Source organism: Patella vulgata, chromosome 5, assembly GCF_932274485.2.
Source record: "Patella vulgata chromosome 5, xgPatVulg1.2, whole genome shotgun sequence".
Lineage (NCBI taxonomy): Eukaryota > Metazoa > Mollusca > Gastropoda > Patellidae > Patella > Patella vulgata.
In genome coordinates this window covers 36975337-36997923 of record NC_065883.2, presented here as the reverse complement: position 1 = coordinate 36997923, position 22587 = coordinate 36975337, and the positions used below count along the sequence as shown (strand labels likewise).

At 34.9% G+C, this 22587-nt stretch overlaps 1 protein-coding gene across 2 annotated transcripts in view; it reads right to left on the bottom strand.

The window, feature by feature from the left end:
• The window catches only part of LOC126821498 (1-phosphatidylinositol 4,5-bisphosphate phosphodiesterase beta-4), a 315174-nt gene that overhangs the window by 4032 nt on the left and 288555 nt on the right, over positions 1 to 22587 (bottom strand). For both annotated transcript variants that reach the window (XM_056100864.1, XM_056100865.1), the window contains 4 exons: positions 21798 to 21873; positions 11830 to 12005; positions 11264 to 11365; positions 8278 to 8422 (listed from right to left, as the gene is read on the bottom strand). In XM_056100864.1, the coding sequence (XP_055956839.1) occupies positions 8278 to 8422; positions 11264 to 11365; positions 11830 to 12005; positions 21798 to 21873 (499 nt within the window). The remainder of the gene's footprint in view (positions 1 to 8277; positions 8423 to 11263; positions 11366 to 11829; positions 12006 to 21797; positions 21874 to 22587) is intronic.

Below are 22587 nucleotides of genomic sequence, written 5' to 3'. Positions count from 1 at the left end.
TTGATTATGGTCTGTTTAAGTTAATTAATGTCTAATTAATAATTTAGATAACACTTCAGGCCTAAAGAAAGACCTGCAATAGGCAGATTCAGCTTTTGCATGTTTAATTTCCAAATCATCGGATTATCTTATGAGGTAGGGGGTCTCATTGGGCATTGGGCGAACGATTCATCGCTTGAATTGATCTTATTAATCTCATTCCAAAGTTTGGTGTCATAACTAATTGGATAAAGGCCAAACGAATTTGGGTTGGTGGGTGTGTGCTGTAATTTTATATCTGAATTATCATTTCCTTTTTCTCAATTCAATCGAAAAACAAATAAGATATTGTTTATAAACCAAAACAAACGCACAAAATAACTTTGTTCTACTAGCATTTCTATATTACTTAAATATTGTCAGAATAATTTATTTCTGTACGTAACATGTTTTATATATCTTTAAAGAAAAAAATAGCCTATTACTTCTCTCAAAAATATCGAGAACGAATATTGCAAACAAAAGAGGCTAAATCAGTCGATAAGGCCGTATTAGGGCAAATGCACGACAAGTTGCCTATTTATTCATCTGAAAAATATCTGGAATAATTTGCTTTTGTACGTAAAGTATTTTAGTATTTTTGACAGAAAAATGTCATCATGTCTGACGGGTAATGAAAAGGGCGAGATTTTACATGTTCCCAATGAACCACCATATAGTAAACAGCGCCATCTGTTAGCATAACGTTAGCATAACCTGTTATGATAAGTCATAATTCTAACTCTCATTATGGTAACAGGTGGCGCTGTTTACTATATGGTGGCCCATTGAGGACATGTGAAATTGTTTCTTTTTATATAACCCCCAAAACACGACATTTTTTTCTTTCAAACATAGGTCAGGGATAGAACTTTATTTGAAAACACACAAGCAAAATTTTGCTTGTTGATTTCAAATGTACAAGCAAAAATAGGATTTTGAAGAAATTCAAGGGGCAATTTCATTATCTTTGGATTACATGTACAAGTTATGTTATACATTGGAGTGTACACATATATTCCTTACAATTTCATTAAAAAGCTAATGCCACGGCTAATAAAACACAACGATGAACACCCAAAACTGCCCTGAACACTGGGCTGGGCGATATTCCTGGAATTATCGCGATATCGCGATATTTCATGAGATGTCAATACCTTCAGTTTATCATCTTTTAAATGTAAATAATCATGCATATAAAGTTGGAAATACCCCTGGAGTATTAACTTGACACTTTCTAGTCAATATTATTATTTCTTGTCAATATTATTTTTAGCACACAGTACCGAATTTACAAACAAAATTAACAAACTTGCAAAAGTTGTTGTTATAATACAATTTTAATTTTCAAAATACTAATTATAATATTTTATTTAAATCAAAAATATTACACTTTCTAGTCAATATTATTATTTCTTGTCAATATTTTTTTTAGCACACAGTACCGAATTTACAAACAAAATTAACAAACTTGCAAAAGTTGTTGTTATAATACAATTTTAATTTTCAAAATACTAATTATAATATTTTATTTAAATCAAAAATATTTACATATGACGGAGGCACAAAAAATATATAAAAAAAGTTTGTGTTCTTTCGGCCGTGCATATTTTTATAGCTACCCTTGAAAACTTGTTTTTTCTCATTCAAGCGTATACCTTCTTGAAGATGCATTATATAATACAAGGATAGTAAATTAAACAATACAACATATAAGTACTATGTCAAAAGGGTCCATTGATTAAGTCAAATAGCGATTTTTCGGATCACAGACAGCTATGCATGACACCGACGCAGAATCAGTGAATGATAATTAAATCGGTCTACCAGAACTCTCAAAATATAGTTGGCAATGTTGGCATTATTTGTATTTCTGCTTTATTAAAATTTATTTCAATCTGAAAAACAATGATTCCTTTGGAAAATCAAAGTATCGGTATAAACAATTTGTCAAGATGAATAGAAATTGAACAGAAACTGGATAATGCTACAGATGGAAAAGTGAGCGAGAAGTCACGTGACGTAAACAAAGCTCAGTATCGGCATTTGCAAACTTCGTGGAATGAATACTACTGCCGATCTGTACTGTTTCAAATTCCATCAAAATTACTGTATTTTTTGGGTCATAAGTCACTACATTTTCAGCTGAAGTCCAGCATTCGTCTTATACTCTGTTACGACTTATGTACAGAGGGTAAGAAAATGATATCCCGCAATTTTTTGGGCTATAAACGTTGCTCTACCACAACGAGCGAATGACACCATCCACTAAATAATCGCATTCTACTCTAGCACGCGCTATCGTCTAAAACAATTAAGTACTACTTACACTATTCCAATCGACATATTCGTCAACGTTGCCTAGATTACTTATTTCTTTATTTAAAAACATAAACCCCATTCAAAATATGATCATAAATCCGAGAATATGCAATCAAAATAGAATATTTTCTTCGACATTAGAAGTGTGTATTTTATCACGTATTCATTTCATAATTTCACGCGTCTCGCGAGATTGTTAATACCGGTTCAGTTATCGTACTTTAACCGTCTGAAGCTGTTTTTCTTTCAAGTTTAATCAGATTTTCTTCAAACAAGGACAACTTTGCTCTGAAAATTCTAAACACGCTTCGAACGACACAATTTTGATAACTTCTTTCTAAAACCGGCAACTCCGTAGGTACATATCACTTACTGTCATACAGCTGAAGCTAGATGTAGAGTAACGGAATCTGCCGAGGTTTCCCCGAGTGCTGTAACCGCGTGCTAGCAATGTCTAGTATTTTTCGGATATGTGTGTGTGTGTCAAATAGCTTTATTTAACACTCGCTTCCACCGAAGTGATATCGCAGACGAATTATAATGACTGTCTATTGATCTGAGCATTATATACTCTTACAATATGTGACTTCTATCACTAGTTTATACATATTGTCGGCTCACATCAATGCGATTAAAATGTCCGACAATGCAGAAACCACAAGGTTAACACGAAGATTAAAATTATAATGGATTGATGAATAGTCCGATAAAGGGGAAACAATGGCTTCTGTTTCAAGATTAGATTGATGAGTTGTCCGACAAAAGATTAAGTCAGTCAATCAAGGCAGATTAAGTAGTTAATCAAGGTAGGTTGATCACTTAATTACCTAATCAATCCAGCGTATTATCGACGATAATCTGGTTGAGTGGTAGTTATACACTCAGTAAACTATATTAATTTCGGAATTTTGAATATTATTAACCATGTCTTGATGTCCGATTGGGCATATTCCCGGTCTGACAATTTTGGGCATTTGGAAAAAAGATTCGGACAAGTTCGGAATATACAGGCAAAATCCCATCACTGGTGTGTATTGTTTTTATTGAATAGGGTAAACTCCTAGCCGATAAAATTTAAGATTTTTATCAATATAAAAACAACCAGTTTGGGAAAAAACTGAAGAATTCCGATTGTCTGATGAAGAAATCTGAATACCTGACGCATGCACAGATGTCACAAAACGCCAGATATAGACATCGCTTTATTTACATTTGGCAAGGAAGGAAAATAATCAAAAGAATTTCCATTTTTTGTCATAATTAAGGTCTTGATTTTGCGTAGAGGAAATCATGTTATTCAGTAACAATAAGCGAAAAAATGTTACACGCATTTACTTTCGTGTGACATATTTTGCAACACGCAGTCTACAAAATCAACACGCATTTTGCATGTTTGCGTCTGTGAAATTCGATCCCTGCATAGGTCATTCTCGACAATTTTGAAAGAAAAAGTAGGTTATTTTTTTCTCTAAAAAATAATAAAGTATTTTAAGTATTTTAAGTTTTTATTGTGTTAGTTTTGGTTTATCAACAATATTTTATATGTTACAGAAGGTTGAATATTGAAGGGGTTTTGGCTAAGCAGCCATAACCTAATTCGATAATAAAAAAATCGGTTAAAATTTAAAAACTATAGCCTGTATCGCGTTGACAATGTTTACGGAATAGGACGATGGTCATCAAATTCAAACCAATCCAGGATCTTTCGATCCCTAACACATATTTTAAGTTTCATCTAAAATTGGGCCGATATAGATGCGCATACCAGGCCCCATGTTCACAAAGCATTCTCAGACTTAAGTTGAGAATTTACTCAAACTTGTTCGCCTTATTTTGACTAAAATATAGTCCTTTATAACAATTTTATTGTTTTAATGTATCAGATATATCAATAAGAAACTATGTGTAAAGTTTTGTGTTTCTGGATCAAAGATATTTCTCATAAACAGTAATTTCTCATAAACAGCAAATTCTCAACTTAAGTCTGAGAATGCTTTGTGAACTCGGGGCCAAATCCGTCAACCTTCAATGCATAAGTGTCATCTAAAAATTGGTATAACATGCTTTGCCATTGCATGTATTTGCGTAAAGGGGCAGAGCAATTTTAACGGGAAGTTACGGACCGATTTCCTCCAAAATCGAAATCATTAGTGATTGTTGTGTATTAAACATATATAGCTATTCAGAATTATGATCTCTTCGGGGCGCACAAGCTATGTACGCGATTTTCGTTCAACCAGGGGCTAAAATCCAGGAAATTACGGTCCAATATGTGCCAAAATTGAACTTATTCGAGTTCTTTCGGATATAAAATACAATTTTAGTTTTAAAAGAAATTGAATAAAAATTGTGACCAGGAGCTATAATCCCAAATGTCATTGTGAGATAAGTGCCAAAATCGAACCCATCCCTGAACTTTGGGATATCGACATATATTTTAAGTTTCATCAAAGTCGGATAACAAATTGTGATCTGTAGACACATGCACGGACAAGGGTGGTGACATAATACGTGAACATGAAAATATGAGTGGATGGAAACTCTTGAAAGCATAATATTAGTTTATACTATCCTATGGAAACGCTGGCTTGCTAGCCTGGAGAACGGGTGTTCATCCATATTTTCTGCCGGGGTTCCCCCATGTCAGTGATGCAGGACGGAGGGACTGACAAGGACAGCTATCTAGTCGTTCGGATGGTCCCGTGTACACATTGGTGTGCACATAAAATATCCCTTGACAGTTGAAATTCGATATAAGAGTAGGCCGTAGTGCCGCTGTCCGAGCAAAATTTCCCTCATAGCGCACCGTCCGTCTTCATTAGCCCAGTTCGGAGCAGAACAGTAGGACGTTAAAAACCATTTCATTTCATTTGGAAACATTAAAATATAAGAGGGGAAGGGTGTTGACAATTACCCCGGAACCCCTCAACGGGAGCATGCTATGGGACTTTGAGAGGGTGTAAACAATGTAGATATATACCAATTTTAAATTCGTTTAGTTATGACACCAAACTATAGAATGGGATCAATAAGGGCAGTGAATCGTTCGCCCAAACCCCAAAAGTCCTCCTACCTCCTAACACAAAACCAGTCATTTGGAAATGAAATAAAGTTTAACATCCTGCGGTTATGCACTGACTGTGCTAATGAACACGGGCATACGTCATGAAGTGTGCAATTTCTGGGGATTTTGTACGGACAGGGGCGCTATGGCCTACTCTTGGTGCATGCCATCGCTTTTTCGTCCCATTAAGACACTGTTCCTTATCAGGCACTGACAGGTGGAAAGCAGGCCGGAAAACCTGAGGAATTTTCTCATCCAACGCTGGGAGCGTACCCGGAGCCTCCTAGTTACCAAGCCAGTGACTTACTCACCAAGACATCGCAGCTCCAGATGATTTGGAAGTCTGGCCCCGATATAGATTACTTCAATGATGTCATAAATACTTTATTTGTGTGCGTAAAATATTTCATAATTTTGAAGGGAAGAGATAAGCTTAACTAAGCATGACAGATTTATATTTATGTATTCACTTTCATGCATGAGGTAATGAGTTTTCTATTAGAAAACAAATACACCAAAACAATCGATAGTGCATTATTTGTGAAAATGCACGATAAAATAGCCTATTTATTTATCAAAAAAAAAATATATCTGGAATAGTTTGCTTTTGTACGTAAAATATTTTTTATTATCTTTGACAGAAAAATGTCGTCATGTCTGTCGGGTCAATTTTACATGTTCCCAATGAGCCACCATACAATTGTAAACAGCGCCATCTGTTACCAAAATAAGCTTAGAATTATGGCGTCTTTACTGCGAAACATTTGTAAAATGTCAAAATGTTAACGAAGATAAACTGCCTACAATAAATAACCAGCGGCTGCCAGGCAGGATACGCCCACATTTTCGAGAGATGGATAGAAAACAAGCTTTGGAAGTCTGGCCCCGATATAGATTACTTCAATGATGTCATAAATACTTTATTTGTGTGCGTAAAATATTTCATAATTTTGAGGGGAAGAGATAAGCTTAACTAAGCATGACCGATTTGTATTTATGTATTCACTTTCATGCATGAGGTAATGAGTTTTCTATTAGAAAACAAATACACCAAAACAATCGATAGTGCATTATTTGTGAAAATGCACGATAAAATAGCCTATTTATTTATCAGAAAAAAAAATATATTTGGAATAGTTTGCTTTTGTACGTAAAATATTTTTTATTATCTTTGACAGAAAAATGTCGTCATGTCTGTCGGGTCAATTTTACATGTTCCCACTGAGCCACCATACAATTGTAAACAGCGCCATCTGTTACCAAAATAAGCTTAGAATTATGGCGTCTTTACCGCGAAACATTTGTAAAATGTCAAAATGTTAACGAAGATAAACTGCCTACAATAAATAACCAGCGGCTGCCAGGCAGGATACGCCCACATTTTCGAGAGATGGATAGAAAACAAGCTAAAACGAAAGTGATTTTTCCTAAAATCAAGGGCCATAATTCAGGAAATTACAATTCGATATGCGCAAATATCGAAAGAAACCAAGATCTTTGTGTTATAAACTTACATTTCAAGTTTCAACAAAATCGGATAAAAATTGTGACCTCTATAGGGTCCACAACCTTGATATACAATATTTTTACGCAATTTGAGAACGAGGGTCGGCCATTTTGTCTGTCAGTTTTAAATCGGATAAAAATTATGACCTCTATAGGGTCCACAAGCTAAAAATGCAATTTTTCGTACAATCAGGGGCCATAATTCAGTAAGTTACGGTCCGATATGCGCAAATATCGAAAGGAACCAAGATCTTTGGGTTATAAACTTACATTTCAAGTTTCAACAAATTCGGATAAAAATTGTGATCTCTATAGGGTCCACAACCTTGATATACCATATTTTTTACGCTACTTGAGAACGAAGGGCGGCCATTTTATCTGTCAGTTTTGGGCCGATTTTCACAAAATTTGAACTCAGTCGTCCTTAGGGTGTAATGGTGATAAAATAATACGTTTTTTTAAATCGGATAAAAATGATGACCTCTATTGGGTCCACAAGCCAAAAAACGCATTTTTGCTTACTATCAGGGGCTATAATTCAGGAAGTTACGTTCAGATATGCACGAATATCGAAAGGAACCGAGATCTTTGTGTTATAAGCATACATATCAAGTTTAAACCAAATGGGATAAAAATTGTGACCTCTACAGTGTTCACAAGCCAAAAGCGTGATTTTTCGTACAATCAGGGGCCATAATCCATGAAGTTACGGTCTGATACATGCTAATATCGAAAGGAACCAAGATCTTAGGGTGATAAACCTATATTTCAAGTTTCATTGAAATCGGATAAAAATTGTGACCTGTAGACTGTTCACAAACAATTGTGGACGGACGGACAGATAGGGGCGACGACAATATACGTCCACATGACAATGTGGGCATATAAAAAGTAATAATGGAAATAGAACAAAATACAAATCACAACTGCAATATCTAAACAATAAGTCATATAAATTAGCATTTTTACATGTGTAAATAGCCAATTTAATATGTGTTAGTAAGAAGTTTCATGCATAGAAGTAAGCATATTAGCATACTCATTACTAGGTTAGGAGTTAGAATTATGGGGGAAATTCCGCTTCATAGAAAAGAAGATAAAACAGTGAAAACAGACAATATTAATTATTACTATTCCAACAGTATAATCTAATGAAGACATTTTGCAATTCAACGCTGAAAATAATGTAAACAAAAAAAAAGACGAATTTCTGCCTACTAAATAGCTAACAAGCTAGGAATTAGTTATATGAACTGTACATATATATTTTGGACCATTCTAGATATATTAGATATACTGAAACTTAGCTAAAAGCCACAGACTCAATCGCATTTAAAAATTCTCCAAATTTATTACACATACGGTACCTCTGTATTTTCTTCTTGTACTTTTTCAATTTGTTCTTGTTGCATTTTTTTCAATACTTCTACTTGCCGTGAATGTTTCATTGCTAACCTTTTTCTTTCTTCAATAAATTTCTTCATGTTGTTTTCATTTAATTCTCGTATTCGCCTGAAACATTGGAATATGTCAATAATATGTTATCTGGACTCAGACTAGTAATTATTTCCCATTATTTGATGATGGACAAATGTAGTGCGAGTTATAAATAGACAATTTTTACCTTAATTTTTTTCTACCCTCTTCCTGCATTTTTTGGTTGAATTTTTGGTCTAGAAATTGGAGATATAACAGGGATTGAATACGAACTGGTCTGATTTATCAAACTTAGATCAAGTGATTATAGTACTGTTTTAAACACTCTTACTCATATCTAAGCTGGTACTCAATTCAACATCCCAGAACTGAGTAAACAATAAAGTGGGGGACCCCTCGGGACTACATCTTATCGTTAATGCCATCCGGTGAGAATGTTCTTAAAGTGTGAATCCATTTGAATTCATTGGCTTTCCTTACAGCATCGTTTTTGCCGTTGTCTGGGTCAGTCTTAAAAAGCTCTATAATTTTAATCATAACATTTCTACTCGTATGTCTATCTAAGTTGAAGTGTAGTGCGATCGGCTTTGGCCTGTTGTGTCTAATAGCTGCATAGTGTTCCTTTATTCGTTTTGAAAAGACACGTTTGCTTTCTCCTATGTACGTATTGTTTTTTGGAGGAGCATGTTAATAGGTAGACTATATTTCTACTTAAAAAATTATAGCCTGTGCGGCAAGAATATTTCTTGCCAGTTTTACCACTAATAAAGTAGTTATTTTGGTCTAATTTGTAGCAGATATCACAGTCCTTCTTGATACATTTTTCGAATAGATTTTGAAACGTGACTCCGCTGATTTGCTGGTCCCGTGGTGGATAGATGAATCTTGCTTTCATCAGCGTATCCCTCAAAATAGGATTCCTCCTAAATGCTGTGATTGGTTTGATGTTTGAGATGGAACGGCACATGTCCGATCCGGTTAATAGCTGCCATTTCTCTTTTATGAGCATGCTAACTTGAACAGCAGTTGGATTATAATCCATGATAAAAACGAGCAACTTTCGTTTTTTCAAAATGGTAAACCGTAGTCGGGCTTAACAGGTCTTTTCTGACTAGAGAATTTGCCCTGTTCTTATTTTCCGACACTACTTTGTGTGGGTAGCCTCTTTTATGACAAAAATTGAGAAGATTTTGGCTATGGCTTTCATAGTTTATTTCTAAGCAACATATTGTTGTATGTAGTAAAGCCGGAGTTAATTCTCAGCCTAAACTGTCTCGGTATCATTTGTTTATCCAGGCACGCCTGGTGGTAGTCTATTTGAATACCCAGGCGGCTAATTTTACTGCTCAAGTTTCGGAGTGTTTTGTACTCCGGTGTTCTGCTAAGGGCAGAACAAGCACTTTCTGATTGGCGGACTTTGCTCCGGTTTGATTTTCGGAGCTTAAGTCTACCCTGAGTCTTTTTGGTACGGAGTGAACTTCCCCAATTGTGATGTTAGACTCGGAATAAAGGATCTCATTTGAAATCACTGATTTTTAAAAAATTCATAGCTTGGAATAGGTTGTTCCGCAGTTGGGTTGAAGTAAAAAATCTGTAAATAGGCGAACAGCCTTCCCAGATTTCTCTCAGCTACTAGTTTCGTTCTTATTTGAACTCTTCAGGCTTAAATGAGGATATCTTTGGCACCGGAGTCGATTATTCCGAAAAGTGTGCAAAGATATTCGGCTAAGAATTTGCCGTCATGATTATGCTTATTTGCATTGACTCAACCTCCTAACCCTTTTGATCTCTAAGTTTAAAGTTTCCTAAACTAACGAGGGCTTAAAAATAACTCTATTAGGTTATGGGCGTGTATGCACTAATTTCTTATTAGCTTTCGCCGTAGGGGTACCACGGCTAAATTAATTGGGAACTCGTCCTTGTTTTTCATATTCGGCCTTGAGTTAGGCTAAGAATTATGCTGCTATTTCGCATACTTTGAAAAGTGGCTCTAGGAAAATATTTCTTGAATTCAACATGGAGCTCACGAGGTTGTTTTTGCTTTTCTCAATTGTAACGTTGTAAAAATACCCAGTCTTCTTTACTGATGTTTGATTCTGCCAAATCATCGCGATACGATGTGCGACAAACTGGCCAGGCCTCTAGTTCGAGACAAAGATCAACTCCTTCACAAAAAGCCTCCCAGTTACTCATGGTTGGAAAGGTACAGGACAAGGCGATCTGCCATATTTTTTATCCGTTGTTTCGGAGACATTGTTCCTAATTAATTTAGCCGTGGTACCCCTACGGCGAAAGCTAATAAAAAATTAGTGCATACACGCCCATAACCTAATAGAGTTATTTTTAAGCCCTCGTTAGTTTAGGAAACTTTAAACTTAGAGATCAAAAGGGTTAGGAGCCTTGAGTCAATGCAAATAAGCATAATCATGACGGGAAATTCTTAGCCAAATATCTTTGCACACTTTTCGGAATAATCGACTCCGGTGCCAAAGATCGACTCCGGTCCATCTGTGACATCACATGTGCTCCGGTGCCCACTGACACTATATATAGAGGGCCACCGCACATCCTAATTTAAGCCTGAAGAGTTCGAATAAGAACGAAACTAGTAGCTGAGAGAAATCTGGGAAGGCTGTTCGCCTATTTACAGATTTTTTAATCCCAGAACTGAATTTTCAAATTCTCTTAATCTCTCAAAAGATGTCAATTGAGTAAACTTGAAAATTTCAAGTGACAAGAAAGGGGCCAACCAATGCCTGCCTGTAACTGAAACATTTGATTGTACTTTCTGCTCACACTACAACTGTTTTTGAGATACTGGAATTTTATTTCAGCCATTTTCTAAATATTACATCAGTTTTAGAAAAGTTTGAGTAATAATGAACTACCTTCATAGTAAATAGTTAACAGAAATACCTGTCTCTTTCTGTTTTATATTTAACAGATTTATCATTTAATACAGCTTTACTAGAATCCATAGAATGTTTAGCTTGATTTCCTTTTAATTCTTTATTCTCTCTATAATAAACAAACCAACATGTTTAATTTCTTGTACCAACATGATATACAATTTGTATACAGCAATTCAATGATTATATCCATCAAAAATTCTTTCATTTTCATGTCTTATACTGGGCTAATGAAGACAGGCATAAACCACATAGTGTTCTATTAGGGAGATTTTACCTGGACAGCTATGCCAACTGTAAAGTGTTCTTTTACTTGCACATCTACATGTACATAGGACCTTGGCTGTTTGCCCCATTCGAACAACTAGACACTGTTCTTTGTCCATCACCGCAGACTTGCTTTAAAATCATGGGGAATTTTCTCTCCCAACATTGTGATCGAACCCCAGATCTCCTGGTAAGTAATGGCTAGTGAGCCAGTGTCTTAACCAATGAGCCACCGTGGCCCCGAGACTGGTGATGGTATGTGTATTAATCATGAAATTTAAAACTTTACTAGTGTAAAGCGATTACCTGTCTTGTCGAGCCTCCAACTCTTTTAACTGTTCTAAATGTGCATCTTCAAGTAAACGAACAAGGAGATCATTTTGTTGTCGTATATGTTCAAAACGTAGATCATGTTCTTCTCGTATATGACGTACCAACATTTCAGACCATTCTTTAGTTTGATCAGCCACCAGACCTTTTACCTAAAATATATCAATACAATAGATTTGGATACTTTACAACAAGATTAAAATTAAAATCATTCTTTCTATTCATAACAATAAATTGACCTTGCCATATATAATCTCTTTTAATATGACAATGGTATAAAACAGGGCTTCCACTTCAAAATTTTCCCAGCTTGTCATTTTTCACACGGTGAAAGTGGTGTTATTTTTAGCACATAATAACCAGCGCCTGCCAGGCAGGATACGTCCACATTTTGCAAGAGAAAGATAGACAACAAGCTAAAACCAAAAACGATTTTTTGAACATTCAGGATCCATAATCCAGAAAGTTATGGTCCGAAATGCGCAAATATCAAAAGGGACTGAGATTTTTTTAAATATAAAGATGTGTTTAAAGATTTATCAAAATCGGATAAAAATTGTGACCTCTAGAGGGTCCATAACCTTTGTATTACATACTTACACACAATTTGCATACAAAGAACGGCCATTTTGTCGGGCAGTTTCATTTTGATCTTCCCAAAATTCCACTTCAACCTTCATTATGGTGGAATGGTGATATATCTAAACGGTTTTTAAAATCGGAAAAAAAATTGTGACCTCTAGAGAATCCACAAGCTAAAAATGCGATTTTTCGACCAATAATAATAATAATAAAAACTTTATTTAATGAGGCAACCAGACGCCATAATCCAGGAATTTACGTTCGGATATGTGTGATTATCAAAAAGAACCAAGATCTTTAGGATAAAAACATATATTTAAATTTCATCCAAATTGGTTAAAAATTGTGACCTCTAGAGAATCCACAAGCTAAAAATGCGATTTTTCGACCAATCAGACGCCATAATCCAGGAATTTACGTTCGGATATGTGTGATTATCAAAAAGAACCAAGATCTTTAGGATAAAAACATATATTTAAATTTCATCGAAATTGGTTAAAAACTGTGGCCTCTAGAGGGCCCATCAACTTTGATATACCATGTTTTTTTCTGATTTTCACGAAATTCAAACTCAACCATCATTAGTGTATAAGTGTGATATATTCACACGTTTTTTTTTTTAAATCGGATAAAAATTGTGACCTCTATAGGGACCACAAGCTCAAAACCATAATTCAGGAAGTTACAATCAGATATGCGCGAATATCGAAAGAAACCAAGACCTTTGGGTTATAAACATGCATTTCAAGTTTCATCAAAATCGAACTCAACCATCATTAGGGTGTAACGGTAATATACTAAAACGTTTTTTTAAATCGGATAAAAATTTTGACCTCTAGAGGGACCACAAGCTAAAAGCGTGATTTTACGTAAAATCAGGGGCCATAATTCAGGACGTTATGATCCGAAATGTGCAAATATCGAAGGGAACCAAGATCTTTGGGATATAAACATGCATTCCAAGTTTCTCAAAATTGGATGAAAATTGTGACCTCTGGAGGGTCCACAACCCTGAAATACCATATTTTACATTATTTGCATACAAGGGGCGGCCATTTTGTCCCGCAGTTTTGGTCCGATTTTCACGAAATTCGAGCTCAACTATCATTAGGGTGACCTCTAGACGGACAAGATAAAAGCGTGTTATTTCTACAATCAGGGGCCATAATTCAGGAACTTATGATCCGATATGCGCCAATATCTTTGGGATATAAACGGAACCAAGATCTTTGAGACATAAACATGCATTCCAAGTTTCATTAAAATTGGATGAAAATTGTGACCTCTAGAGGGTACACAACCTTGATATACCATATTTTACACTATTTGAGTACAAGGGGCAGGTGGGACGATTTACCCAATACTACCCAATACCACCACATACTACCCAATAATACTACAACATAATGATGCAAAATAGACATATAATTTGATTTTTTTCAAAAATAGAGAGTTATATCACAGGAAATGAACTTCAAATGTGATATCCATGTCTGGCTGTTCCATTTGCCTCCCTATACCACCCCAAACAAGCCTATAATAACCCAATACTACCAAATACTACCAAATACTACCCGAAATGATCAAATAACAACCTAATATTGTCAAATAATAGCACATTAGTATAATTACTGCAACGAATTATCAATATTTTGCAGAAAATTAAAATGTTTACCCAGTTATCTCCCTTTACAACCGCTAAATTGATTTTAGATTGCTACTCGGTTTAATCAACTTCTTTGGCTTTGTGGTAGGTTTCCAAGACGACAAACTTAAAGTTGAAATTTCATATTTTTAAGTTATATTTTTAAAATTTATTAAAATAAAGCCTTAAAATGGATGGTATCTATAAACAGTCCTACCTTGTTAGAGAATAATCCTATTAATCCTATAATTTACTATTGCGGCAGTTGAGAAATTGGCAAAAATATAATTTAAATCTTCAAATTCCAACGTTTGAAGATAACAACTCCATGGTGGAGAATAGAAAACAAGGGAGGTAATTGTGTTATTATTTCCGGTGTAAATGAGTTTTAAGTGTGAGAATACACCTATGATCGTATAATAGTGAGTTGACAACCTATTGAGCAAAAGACATAGAAATAATTATGTTTTGACTTTCTTAGAAAATATGAAATTGTAACTTTAAAAGAAGAAAAACAAGTATGGGGATATACCATATTCTATAACCAAAATGACCCATCTGTCTCTTACCACTTGATAAGGTGGGTTTTCTCAGGTCCCTCGGTTTCATCTCACTGTTAAACACCCCTTCGCGCAAGTGAGTGATTGAAATAATATTGAACTATATGTTAGTCCAGAAATTACCTAGTTAGTGTCGATTGTTTGAATTTATTTTAAAATTAATGCTTTAACAAAACAATTGCATAATGTTTATATTAATTTTTTCATGTCAACTATTAAGTTATTGCGTATTTACTTACTGCACGATGTTTTATTTTAAAATTAGCGAAAATGCACATGTTTCATTCCATTGTGTAATTCTCGACGCGACACTTCTCAGTTATCAAAACTATCATTTGCGGCCTGTTACAGCTCTGTCCGTTTCTTTGATAATATAAATAAACCAGAACTTGATTACCCAATCATCAATCTTAACCCTGTTGATTAAACATGCATTATGCAAGAGCAAAATCTGCTTATTACAAGTCTTTCTTTAGGCCTGAAATGTTATCTCAATTATCAATTAGACATAAATTAACTTATCCAGACCATAATAAACTCTCGATGTCAAGGCTAGCCTTCGATGTAGGCTGGATTAGATTCCTATATGCCGCTAACGGCCAAAGATAATTAAATCAGAAAAAGTGGATAATCAAGACTATGCTGTTTATATTAATGATTTTAGTAATGATAACCGAGACTATGCAAAAATTTCACCGGCTTCTTTCTCGGCTCATAGTGGATCAATTTGACTGAAATTTTCAGCAAATTACCTTTACACTATCTAGTTTTTAACTAATATAGCGAGAACTGCCATCTCTTTATCTTATCTCCCATAATGTATCTTTAATTGTTAAGTCAGGTGGAATGAAAGTATATACGAGTAGAGTAATTACACATGTCATTTGTAATAAACATGTGCATTGTAATAAACATGTGCAATGTAATAAACATGTGCAATTTTGTTAATTTTAAAATAAAACATCGTCCAATTAAGTATATATGCAATAATTTAATCGTTGACATGAAAAAATAAATATAAACATATGCATATGTGGGAGAAAACTGGTGACAGTGTCTATTCATTTAGGTGGTAATGACATCGCCGCGACATTGTCACCTGTGGATATATACCGTAGAATACTTAAAATTTGTTCAATAGTGACGATATTCGAAGAATCGGTGAAATTTTGACAAGAGTTTTTTTTTCAAAGGCGACTGGTTTGGAAAAGAAATCATTTAAAAGACAAAGAAGACGCGTTAATAAGTCATTAAAAGACAGATATAAAGATAAATTTGTATGCTTTCCTGACATATTATACCCAAATGATTTTTTACAGGACCGCGTGCACTTGTAGACAGTGTGTTATCATACTAAAATCGCCAGGATGAAGACATAATCATTGTATAAGAAGACTTTTGAGTAGGCCACGAGACCGTTAAATGAACATTTTAAAATCAACCTCTAAAATATTATTTCATTTGGATGTTTGGCTGTTTATTTTATAAACTAATTTTATTTCAATGCATTTTTAAATCTTTGTTAACTTCTTTTAAAACTCTTTTTTGTCTTGGAAACAAACTGCAAAAACCAAAAAGATGATTAATCTGAGTAGCAATCTAAAATCTATTTGTCGGTTGTAAAGGGAGATAAATATTTTAATTTTCTGTAAATTATTGAATATTCATTGCAATTATTATACTGATGTGCTGCTAATTGACGATATTAGGTTTGTATTTTATAATATTGGGGCAGTATTTGATGAGTATTTGGTAGTTTGGGTTATTATTTGCTTGATTTGGCTGATATAGGGAGGCAAATGTAACAGTTAGACATCGGTAATCACATTCGAAGTACATTTCCCACGGTATATCTCACTATTTTTGAAAAAAATCAAGTAATATGCTCATTAGGCACCATTATGTTATAGTATTGGGTAGTATGTGGTGATATTGGAGTGGTATTCGGGTGGTATTGTGTAGTATTGGGTAAATCGTCCCGCTGCAAGGGGCAGCTATTTTGTCCGATATTCACAAAATTCGAACTCAACCATCATTAGGGTGAAACAGTGATATACTAAAACGTTTTTTTAAATCAGATAAAAATTGTGAACTCTAGAGAGACCACAAGCTAAAAACGTGATTTTTCGTACAATCAGGGGCCATAATTCAGGAACTTACTATCCGATATGCGCGAATATCAAAAGGAAGCAAGATTTTTGGGTTATAAACATGCATTTCAAGTTTCATCAAAATTGTGACCTCTAGAGTGTCCACAAGCTAAAAACGTGATTTTTCGTACAATCAGTGGCCATAATCCATGAAGTTATGGTCTGATACATACCAATATCAGAAGGAACCGAGATCTTTGGGAGATAGACCTATAAGTCAACAACAATATACGTCCACATGAAAATGTGGGTGTATAGAAAGCCACAAAATAACATGCTATTGACATGTCGATCGAGTTTAATTGGGTCAAGGACAGTCACACGAAATTCAATGTCACATCGGCATTTATACCAACCCATCACCATAATAAATAAAGGACATGTGTTATCATATAATTTATTTATTTATTTATTATACATCTATAAAATATAACAATAACAAGAGACATTCATTCATTCATTTATCGCAAGTACACTATTTTCTTACTTTATTTACAAAATCACCCGTATATACTCGTCAGAACTCTGATGGAACTGTTGTGGTATAACATCTTTAAATAGTCGATCATCGTGTACAAGTGACACTTTATGGTCCCTGGAAGCAGCGTGCTCCACCAGAGCCGATTTTCTAAAATTCTGGGAACCAGTCACAAAACTACTCTTGGCGGTATGTTCCTGCCAAAACATATCGTTTAATTAACCAGTGCGTACTGCGTATGTGACGAGTTACATGTAGACTATTGACTATTTCTCCATATGCGGGGAAAAAGTCGTTTCAAATTATTAACGCATTTAAATAATTCAAAGTCATAAAAATGTACAATAATTAACATGCTTTTTAAACTTATCAATAAATTAACTTGTATTGATATTTGGGGAGCTTAAAAAATATCGTGCTAGTATTTTCACTCGATGACATAGTAAAGATATTTGGACATATTTCAAAATTGCAGTGAGCGTAAAACTTCATTGTGTCAAGCAAAGAAACGTCTATCAATTGTTAAATAAAAGAAATCAGCGGCTGCCAGGCAGGATACGCCCACATTTAGCAAGAGATGGATAGAGAACAAGCTAAACAAAAAGCAAATTTTCGTACAATCAAGGGGCATAATTCAGGAAATTACGATCTGATAAGTGCAAATATCGACAGGAACCAAGATATTTGAGTTATAAAGATATATTTCAAGTTTCATCAAAATCAAATCAACATTGTGACTTCTAGAGGGTTGACCACCTTGATATACCATATATTTACACTATATGCGTACGAGGAGCGGCCATTTTGTCTGTCAGTTTTGGTCCGATTTTCATGAAATTCTAATTTAGCGTCACTAGGGTGTAACAGTGAAATATCCAAATGTTTTTTTTTTCAATCGGATAAAAATTGGGACTTTAGAGGGACCACAAGCTAAAAACACGATTTTTCTTACAATCAAGGGCCATAATTTAGGAAGTTACGATCGGATATGTGCGAATATCAAAAGGAACCAAGATCTTTGGGTTATAAACATGTATTTCAAGTTTCATCAATATCAGATCAAAATTGTTGCCTCTAGAGGATCCACGACTTGGATATACAGTAGAACTTGTATTAAGCAAGCACCTATGGGAAATTTAACAAGCCAACAGTGAGGCTGGTGTCCCCCGCCAAAATCCCCAAATAAATAGATGACACATATTAATTTTTTTCAAAAGTATCGAACAATCAAACGGATTATAAACTATACACTAAGTTTCATCACTCTCTATCAGATAGAATCAAAGTTATCTTGTCCCAAAGCATCGACTAAGGAAATTGCTTATCTCTGCTTAGCTTAAGCTAGTGATGTTTTGAACTCATTCAAGACGAACATCTACATCAAGTTTAAACATTCTACCCCAATAAGAAGCAGAGTTGTTATGTTCCAAAGTCATGACCAATCAAAATGCTTATTGCTCCTTAGCAGACAATTCTCATCATCGAACTTAGTCAAGGTATTGATGTAATGAAACTATACACCAAGTTTTATCACTCTCATAAACACCTATACCAAGTTTGAACATTCTAGCTCAATTAGAAGGAGTTATTGTGTTCCAAAGTCTCGGCCAATCAAATTGCTTATCATCACTCTACTTACCCTGAGCAGAAAATGCTCAATATCGAACTTAGTCAAGGTATTGATGTAATGAAAGTATATACCAAGTTTCATCACTCTCACTTAATTGGAACTAAAGTTATCGTGTCCCAAAGCATCAAACAATCAAATTGCTTATCTCTACTTACCCTCAGCAGAAAATGCTCATCTTCACACTCCATCAAGGCACTGACCTAATAAACACCGACACCAAGTTTAAACATTTTAGTTCAATTAGAAGGAGAGTTATTGTGTTCCAAAGTCTCGGCCAATAAAATTGCTTATCGCTCTGCTTACCCTGAGCAGAAAATGCTCATTAACGAACTTAGTCAAGGTATTGATGTAATGAAACTATACACCAAGTTTCATCACTCTCACTTAATTAGAACTAAAGTTATCGTGTCCCAAAGCATCAACCAATCAAATTGCTTATCTCTGCTTACCCTAAGCAGAAAATGTTCATCTTCGAACTCCATCAAAGCATTGACCTATAAACACCTACACCAAGTTTGAACATTCTAGGTCTATTAGAAGGAGAGTTATTGTGTCCCAAAAAGTGTAACGGACAGGCGGACGGACGGACGGACAGACAGACAGACAGACAGACAGACAGACAGACAGACAGACAGACAGACAGACAGACAGACGGACGAACCCATTTTAATAGTCCCCTGCTTTCTTCGAAAGGCGGGGGACAAAAATACTTGCTTAATGGAGGTGCTCTTTGACTAGAGGTATCCAATATTGCCCCAACCCCTACCACAAAAAATAAAGATATAGATTGCATATATTTTTTTTTATTCATGTAGTATAACAATAACAATACATATGTACTTTTTTATCTAGTTGTGAATTCAAAGTAGTCGCGTATACATGTTTGTTTAGTAATACTGGATCTCTGGCCCCCCAATATTTCTTTTACTTTCATTTTATTTTAGGGATTACGCGACCACTTTTACCTTCATTTGATAACTTTGTCACTTTGACACGTTCTTCAAGTGTAAGAACTTTACGAGGCGTAGTAATATTAGACATATTGATAAACAATGTCTTATCAATTCAGACTCTTTCTTACAATTATATATCATCATTGGATATAAATAGAATATTGATTAATGGTTAAAATAATCAGCTTGGGGTGTGAGTAAACTTGTTAATTAGTGATAGTTAGTTCAAGCCAAGCGAGTAAATCGTGTCAAGATTAGTGACAGTTCAGTCTCGTTCGCTCAAGTGAGAATTCGATTCTCCGAGATTCACTATGATGTGCTCGCTTAATGGGTGAAATAGCATGATCTGGGGCTAATATAGATGCCCGTTGTACGCGTTGAACAGGTGCATGTTTAGTAGGGATTAAATTACTTAAAAATCGATCATGGGGATTTTTTAGTGCTCGTTGAAGCAAGTGTTCGCTGATTAGGAGTGCAAGCCCAAGCAAGTTCTACTGTACCATAAATACACTATTTGCCTACGAGGTGCTAGAGACCATTGTGTTGTCCTAATTCAACACTTAATCATTATTAAACAATTTTATCAAGATAATTCAAACATACACTAAATTTTTGCTGGAAGTCTGAAGCCTTATCCAATAGGTACTATTTTTACGAGAGTTTGGCTCCATCCAAATTATGAGGGTTTCCTATTGTTTTTTGAGAAAAAATAATATGTAATTTTCATGCAGGTATTTTATATTGTATTTTCTGTCTGACATCCCATACATCAATAAGGAACAATAAGAAAATAATAACAAATATAAATATATTTTTATTTTCAACATGTTCAAGTTGACTGCTATGTTTTGTCCCTTTACTGTGCAGAGCCATATATGTCAATATCAAAAGGAGCCGAGATCTTTGGGAGATAGACCTATATTTTAAGTTTCGACTAAATCAAATAAAAATTGTGATCTGTAGAGTGTCCACAAACAAATTGTGGACAGACGGACGTCCGTACAGACAGGGGCGACGACAAAATATGCCACATGAAAAAAGGATTACAAACACACCTGACAACTCATCTTTTGTGTGGGAATATCATATCTTAACCACAGGAATGTTTGTGACCATTTAGTTGAGATTTTATGACAGACTTGGGTTTTCGGAGTGGAACTGTCTTCGTCGTGGGCCGATGTTGAAGAAGGGAGGTCGGATTCATTGATAACAATATCATCATCAGATATTAACTTTAGCCTCTAGAGCGATTGTGGATGCCGGACCGACGGGGGCAATGAAAATATACAACCACACTTCAATGTGGGCGTATAAAAAACATTATTTGGTGGATTTATTTTAATTATGTCCATTTCATTATTCGTAAATTTTGATGTTATAATTAATAGTTAATCTTTGATCACATAAATTATATTCCTATAATAAACGACCACCCTAAGTTGGGGTGCGTCTTGCATCCATTCAGTTGTTTGAGTAAACAGAGCAGAATTTATTTGTGTCATCAGTCCGTCAGTCAGGTATATTGCGAAAGATAAAAATATTTATTTATTTGGGCATGCAAGGAAGGATTGGGTGATAAATAAAATCTCCTACTCATCTTTTTTGATATCAAAAAATATCAACACTCGTCGATAAAGCAAAAAAAATAGGCAGTGCCTCGGTTTTTTTTTTACTTTATCGACTTGTGTTGATATCTTTTTATATCAAAAAACACTTGTAGGAGATTCCCTATATACCCGACAGTTTACATCACGACAGTTTACATCGAGTTTCGTCAAGTTCATGGATTCTATGATTTAGCACAAAATATGTTACTTTTCCGGCATGCAAAATGAACCACGGGTCTGATCCAGTTTCGGTCTATTTCAAAAGCCCTCGGTCCTGACCGGCATATACAGCCGACATGGAACCCATGGTATAAAATATAAATAATGTATAATAATTACCTTAGATTGATGATCAGATACCAGATTCTTCACTTTACCTTCTGTCTCACTTTTAAGATTAATACAAGAGCTCTCTCTGAAACATTAAGACAAGACAGTTAATATATTATTATTATTATTATTACAGTATCTTTATAGTGCACCCTTTCATATAACAATTGAAACGCATCACTGATTTGACTGAAATTGTAAGTGAGCCATAGTTGGCATGATTGATTGTAGAAACGACGTTTGTGTGTGCACTTAACAGCCACACACAAACCATGAAACATTGCAAAATAGAGATCAGTCTATAAATGGCTGCTTGTGGCACCCTTCTCCAATCTCATTGCAATGCTTCTTCCAGTGGCTCTGAAACTCATGGTCTTTTGAATTAACGGATTGCGCGTTTTGAATCGGATAAAAATTGTGACCTCTACAGGGACCACAAGCTAAAAACGTGATTTTTGTTCAATCAAGGGCCATAATTCAGGAAGTCACGATCCGATATTAGCAAATATCGAAAGGAACCAAGATCCTTTGGTTATAAACTTACATTTCAAGTTTCATGAAAATCAGAAGAAAATTGTGACATCTAGAGGGTCCACAACCTTGATTTACCAGATGTTAATACTATTTGCGTACGAGGGGCGGCCGTTTTGTCCCGATTTTCACGAAATTCAAACTCAGAAAAAAATTACGGTGCAACGGTGATATATTCGAACGTTTTCTAAAATCAAATAATAATTCTGACCTCTAGAAGGACCACAAGCTAAAAACACGATTTTTCGTACAATCTGAGGCCATAATT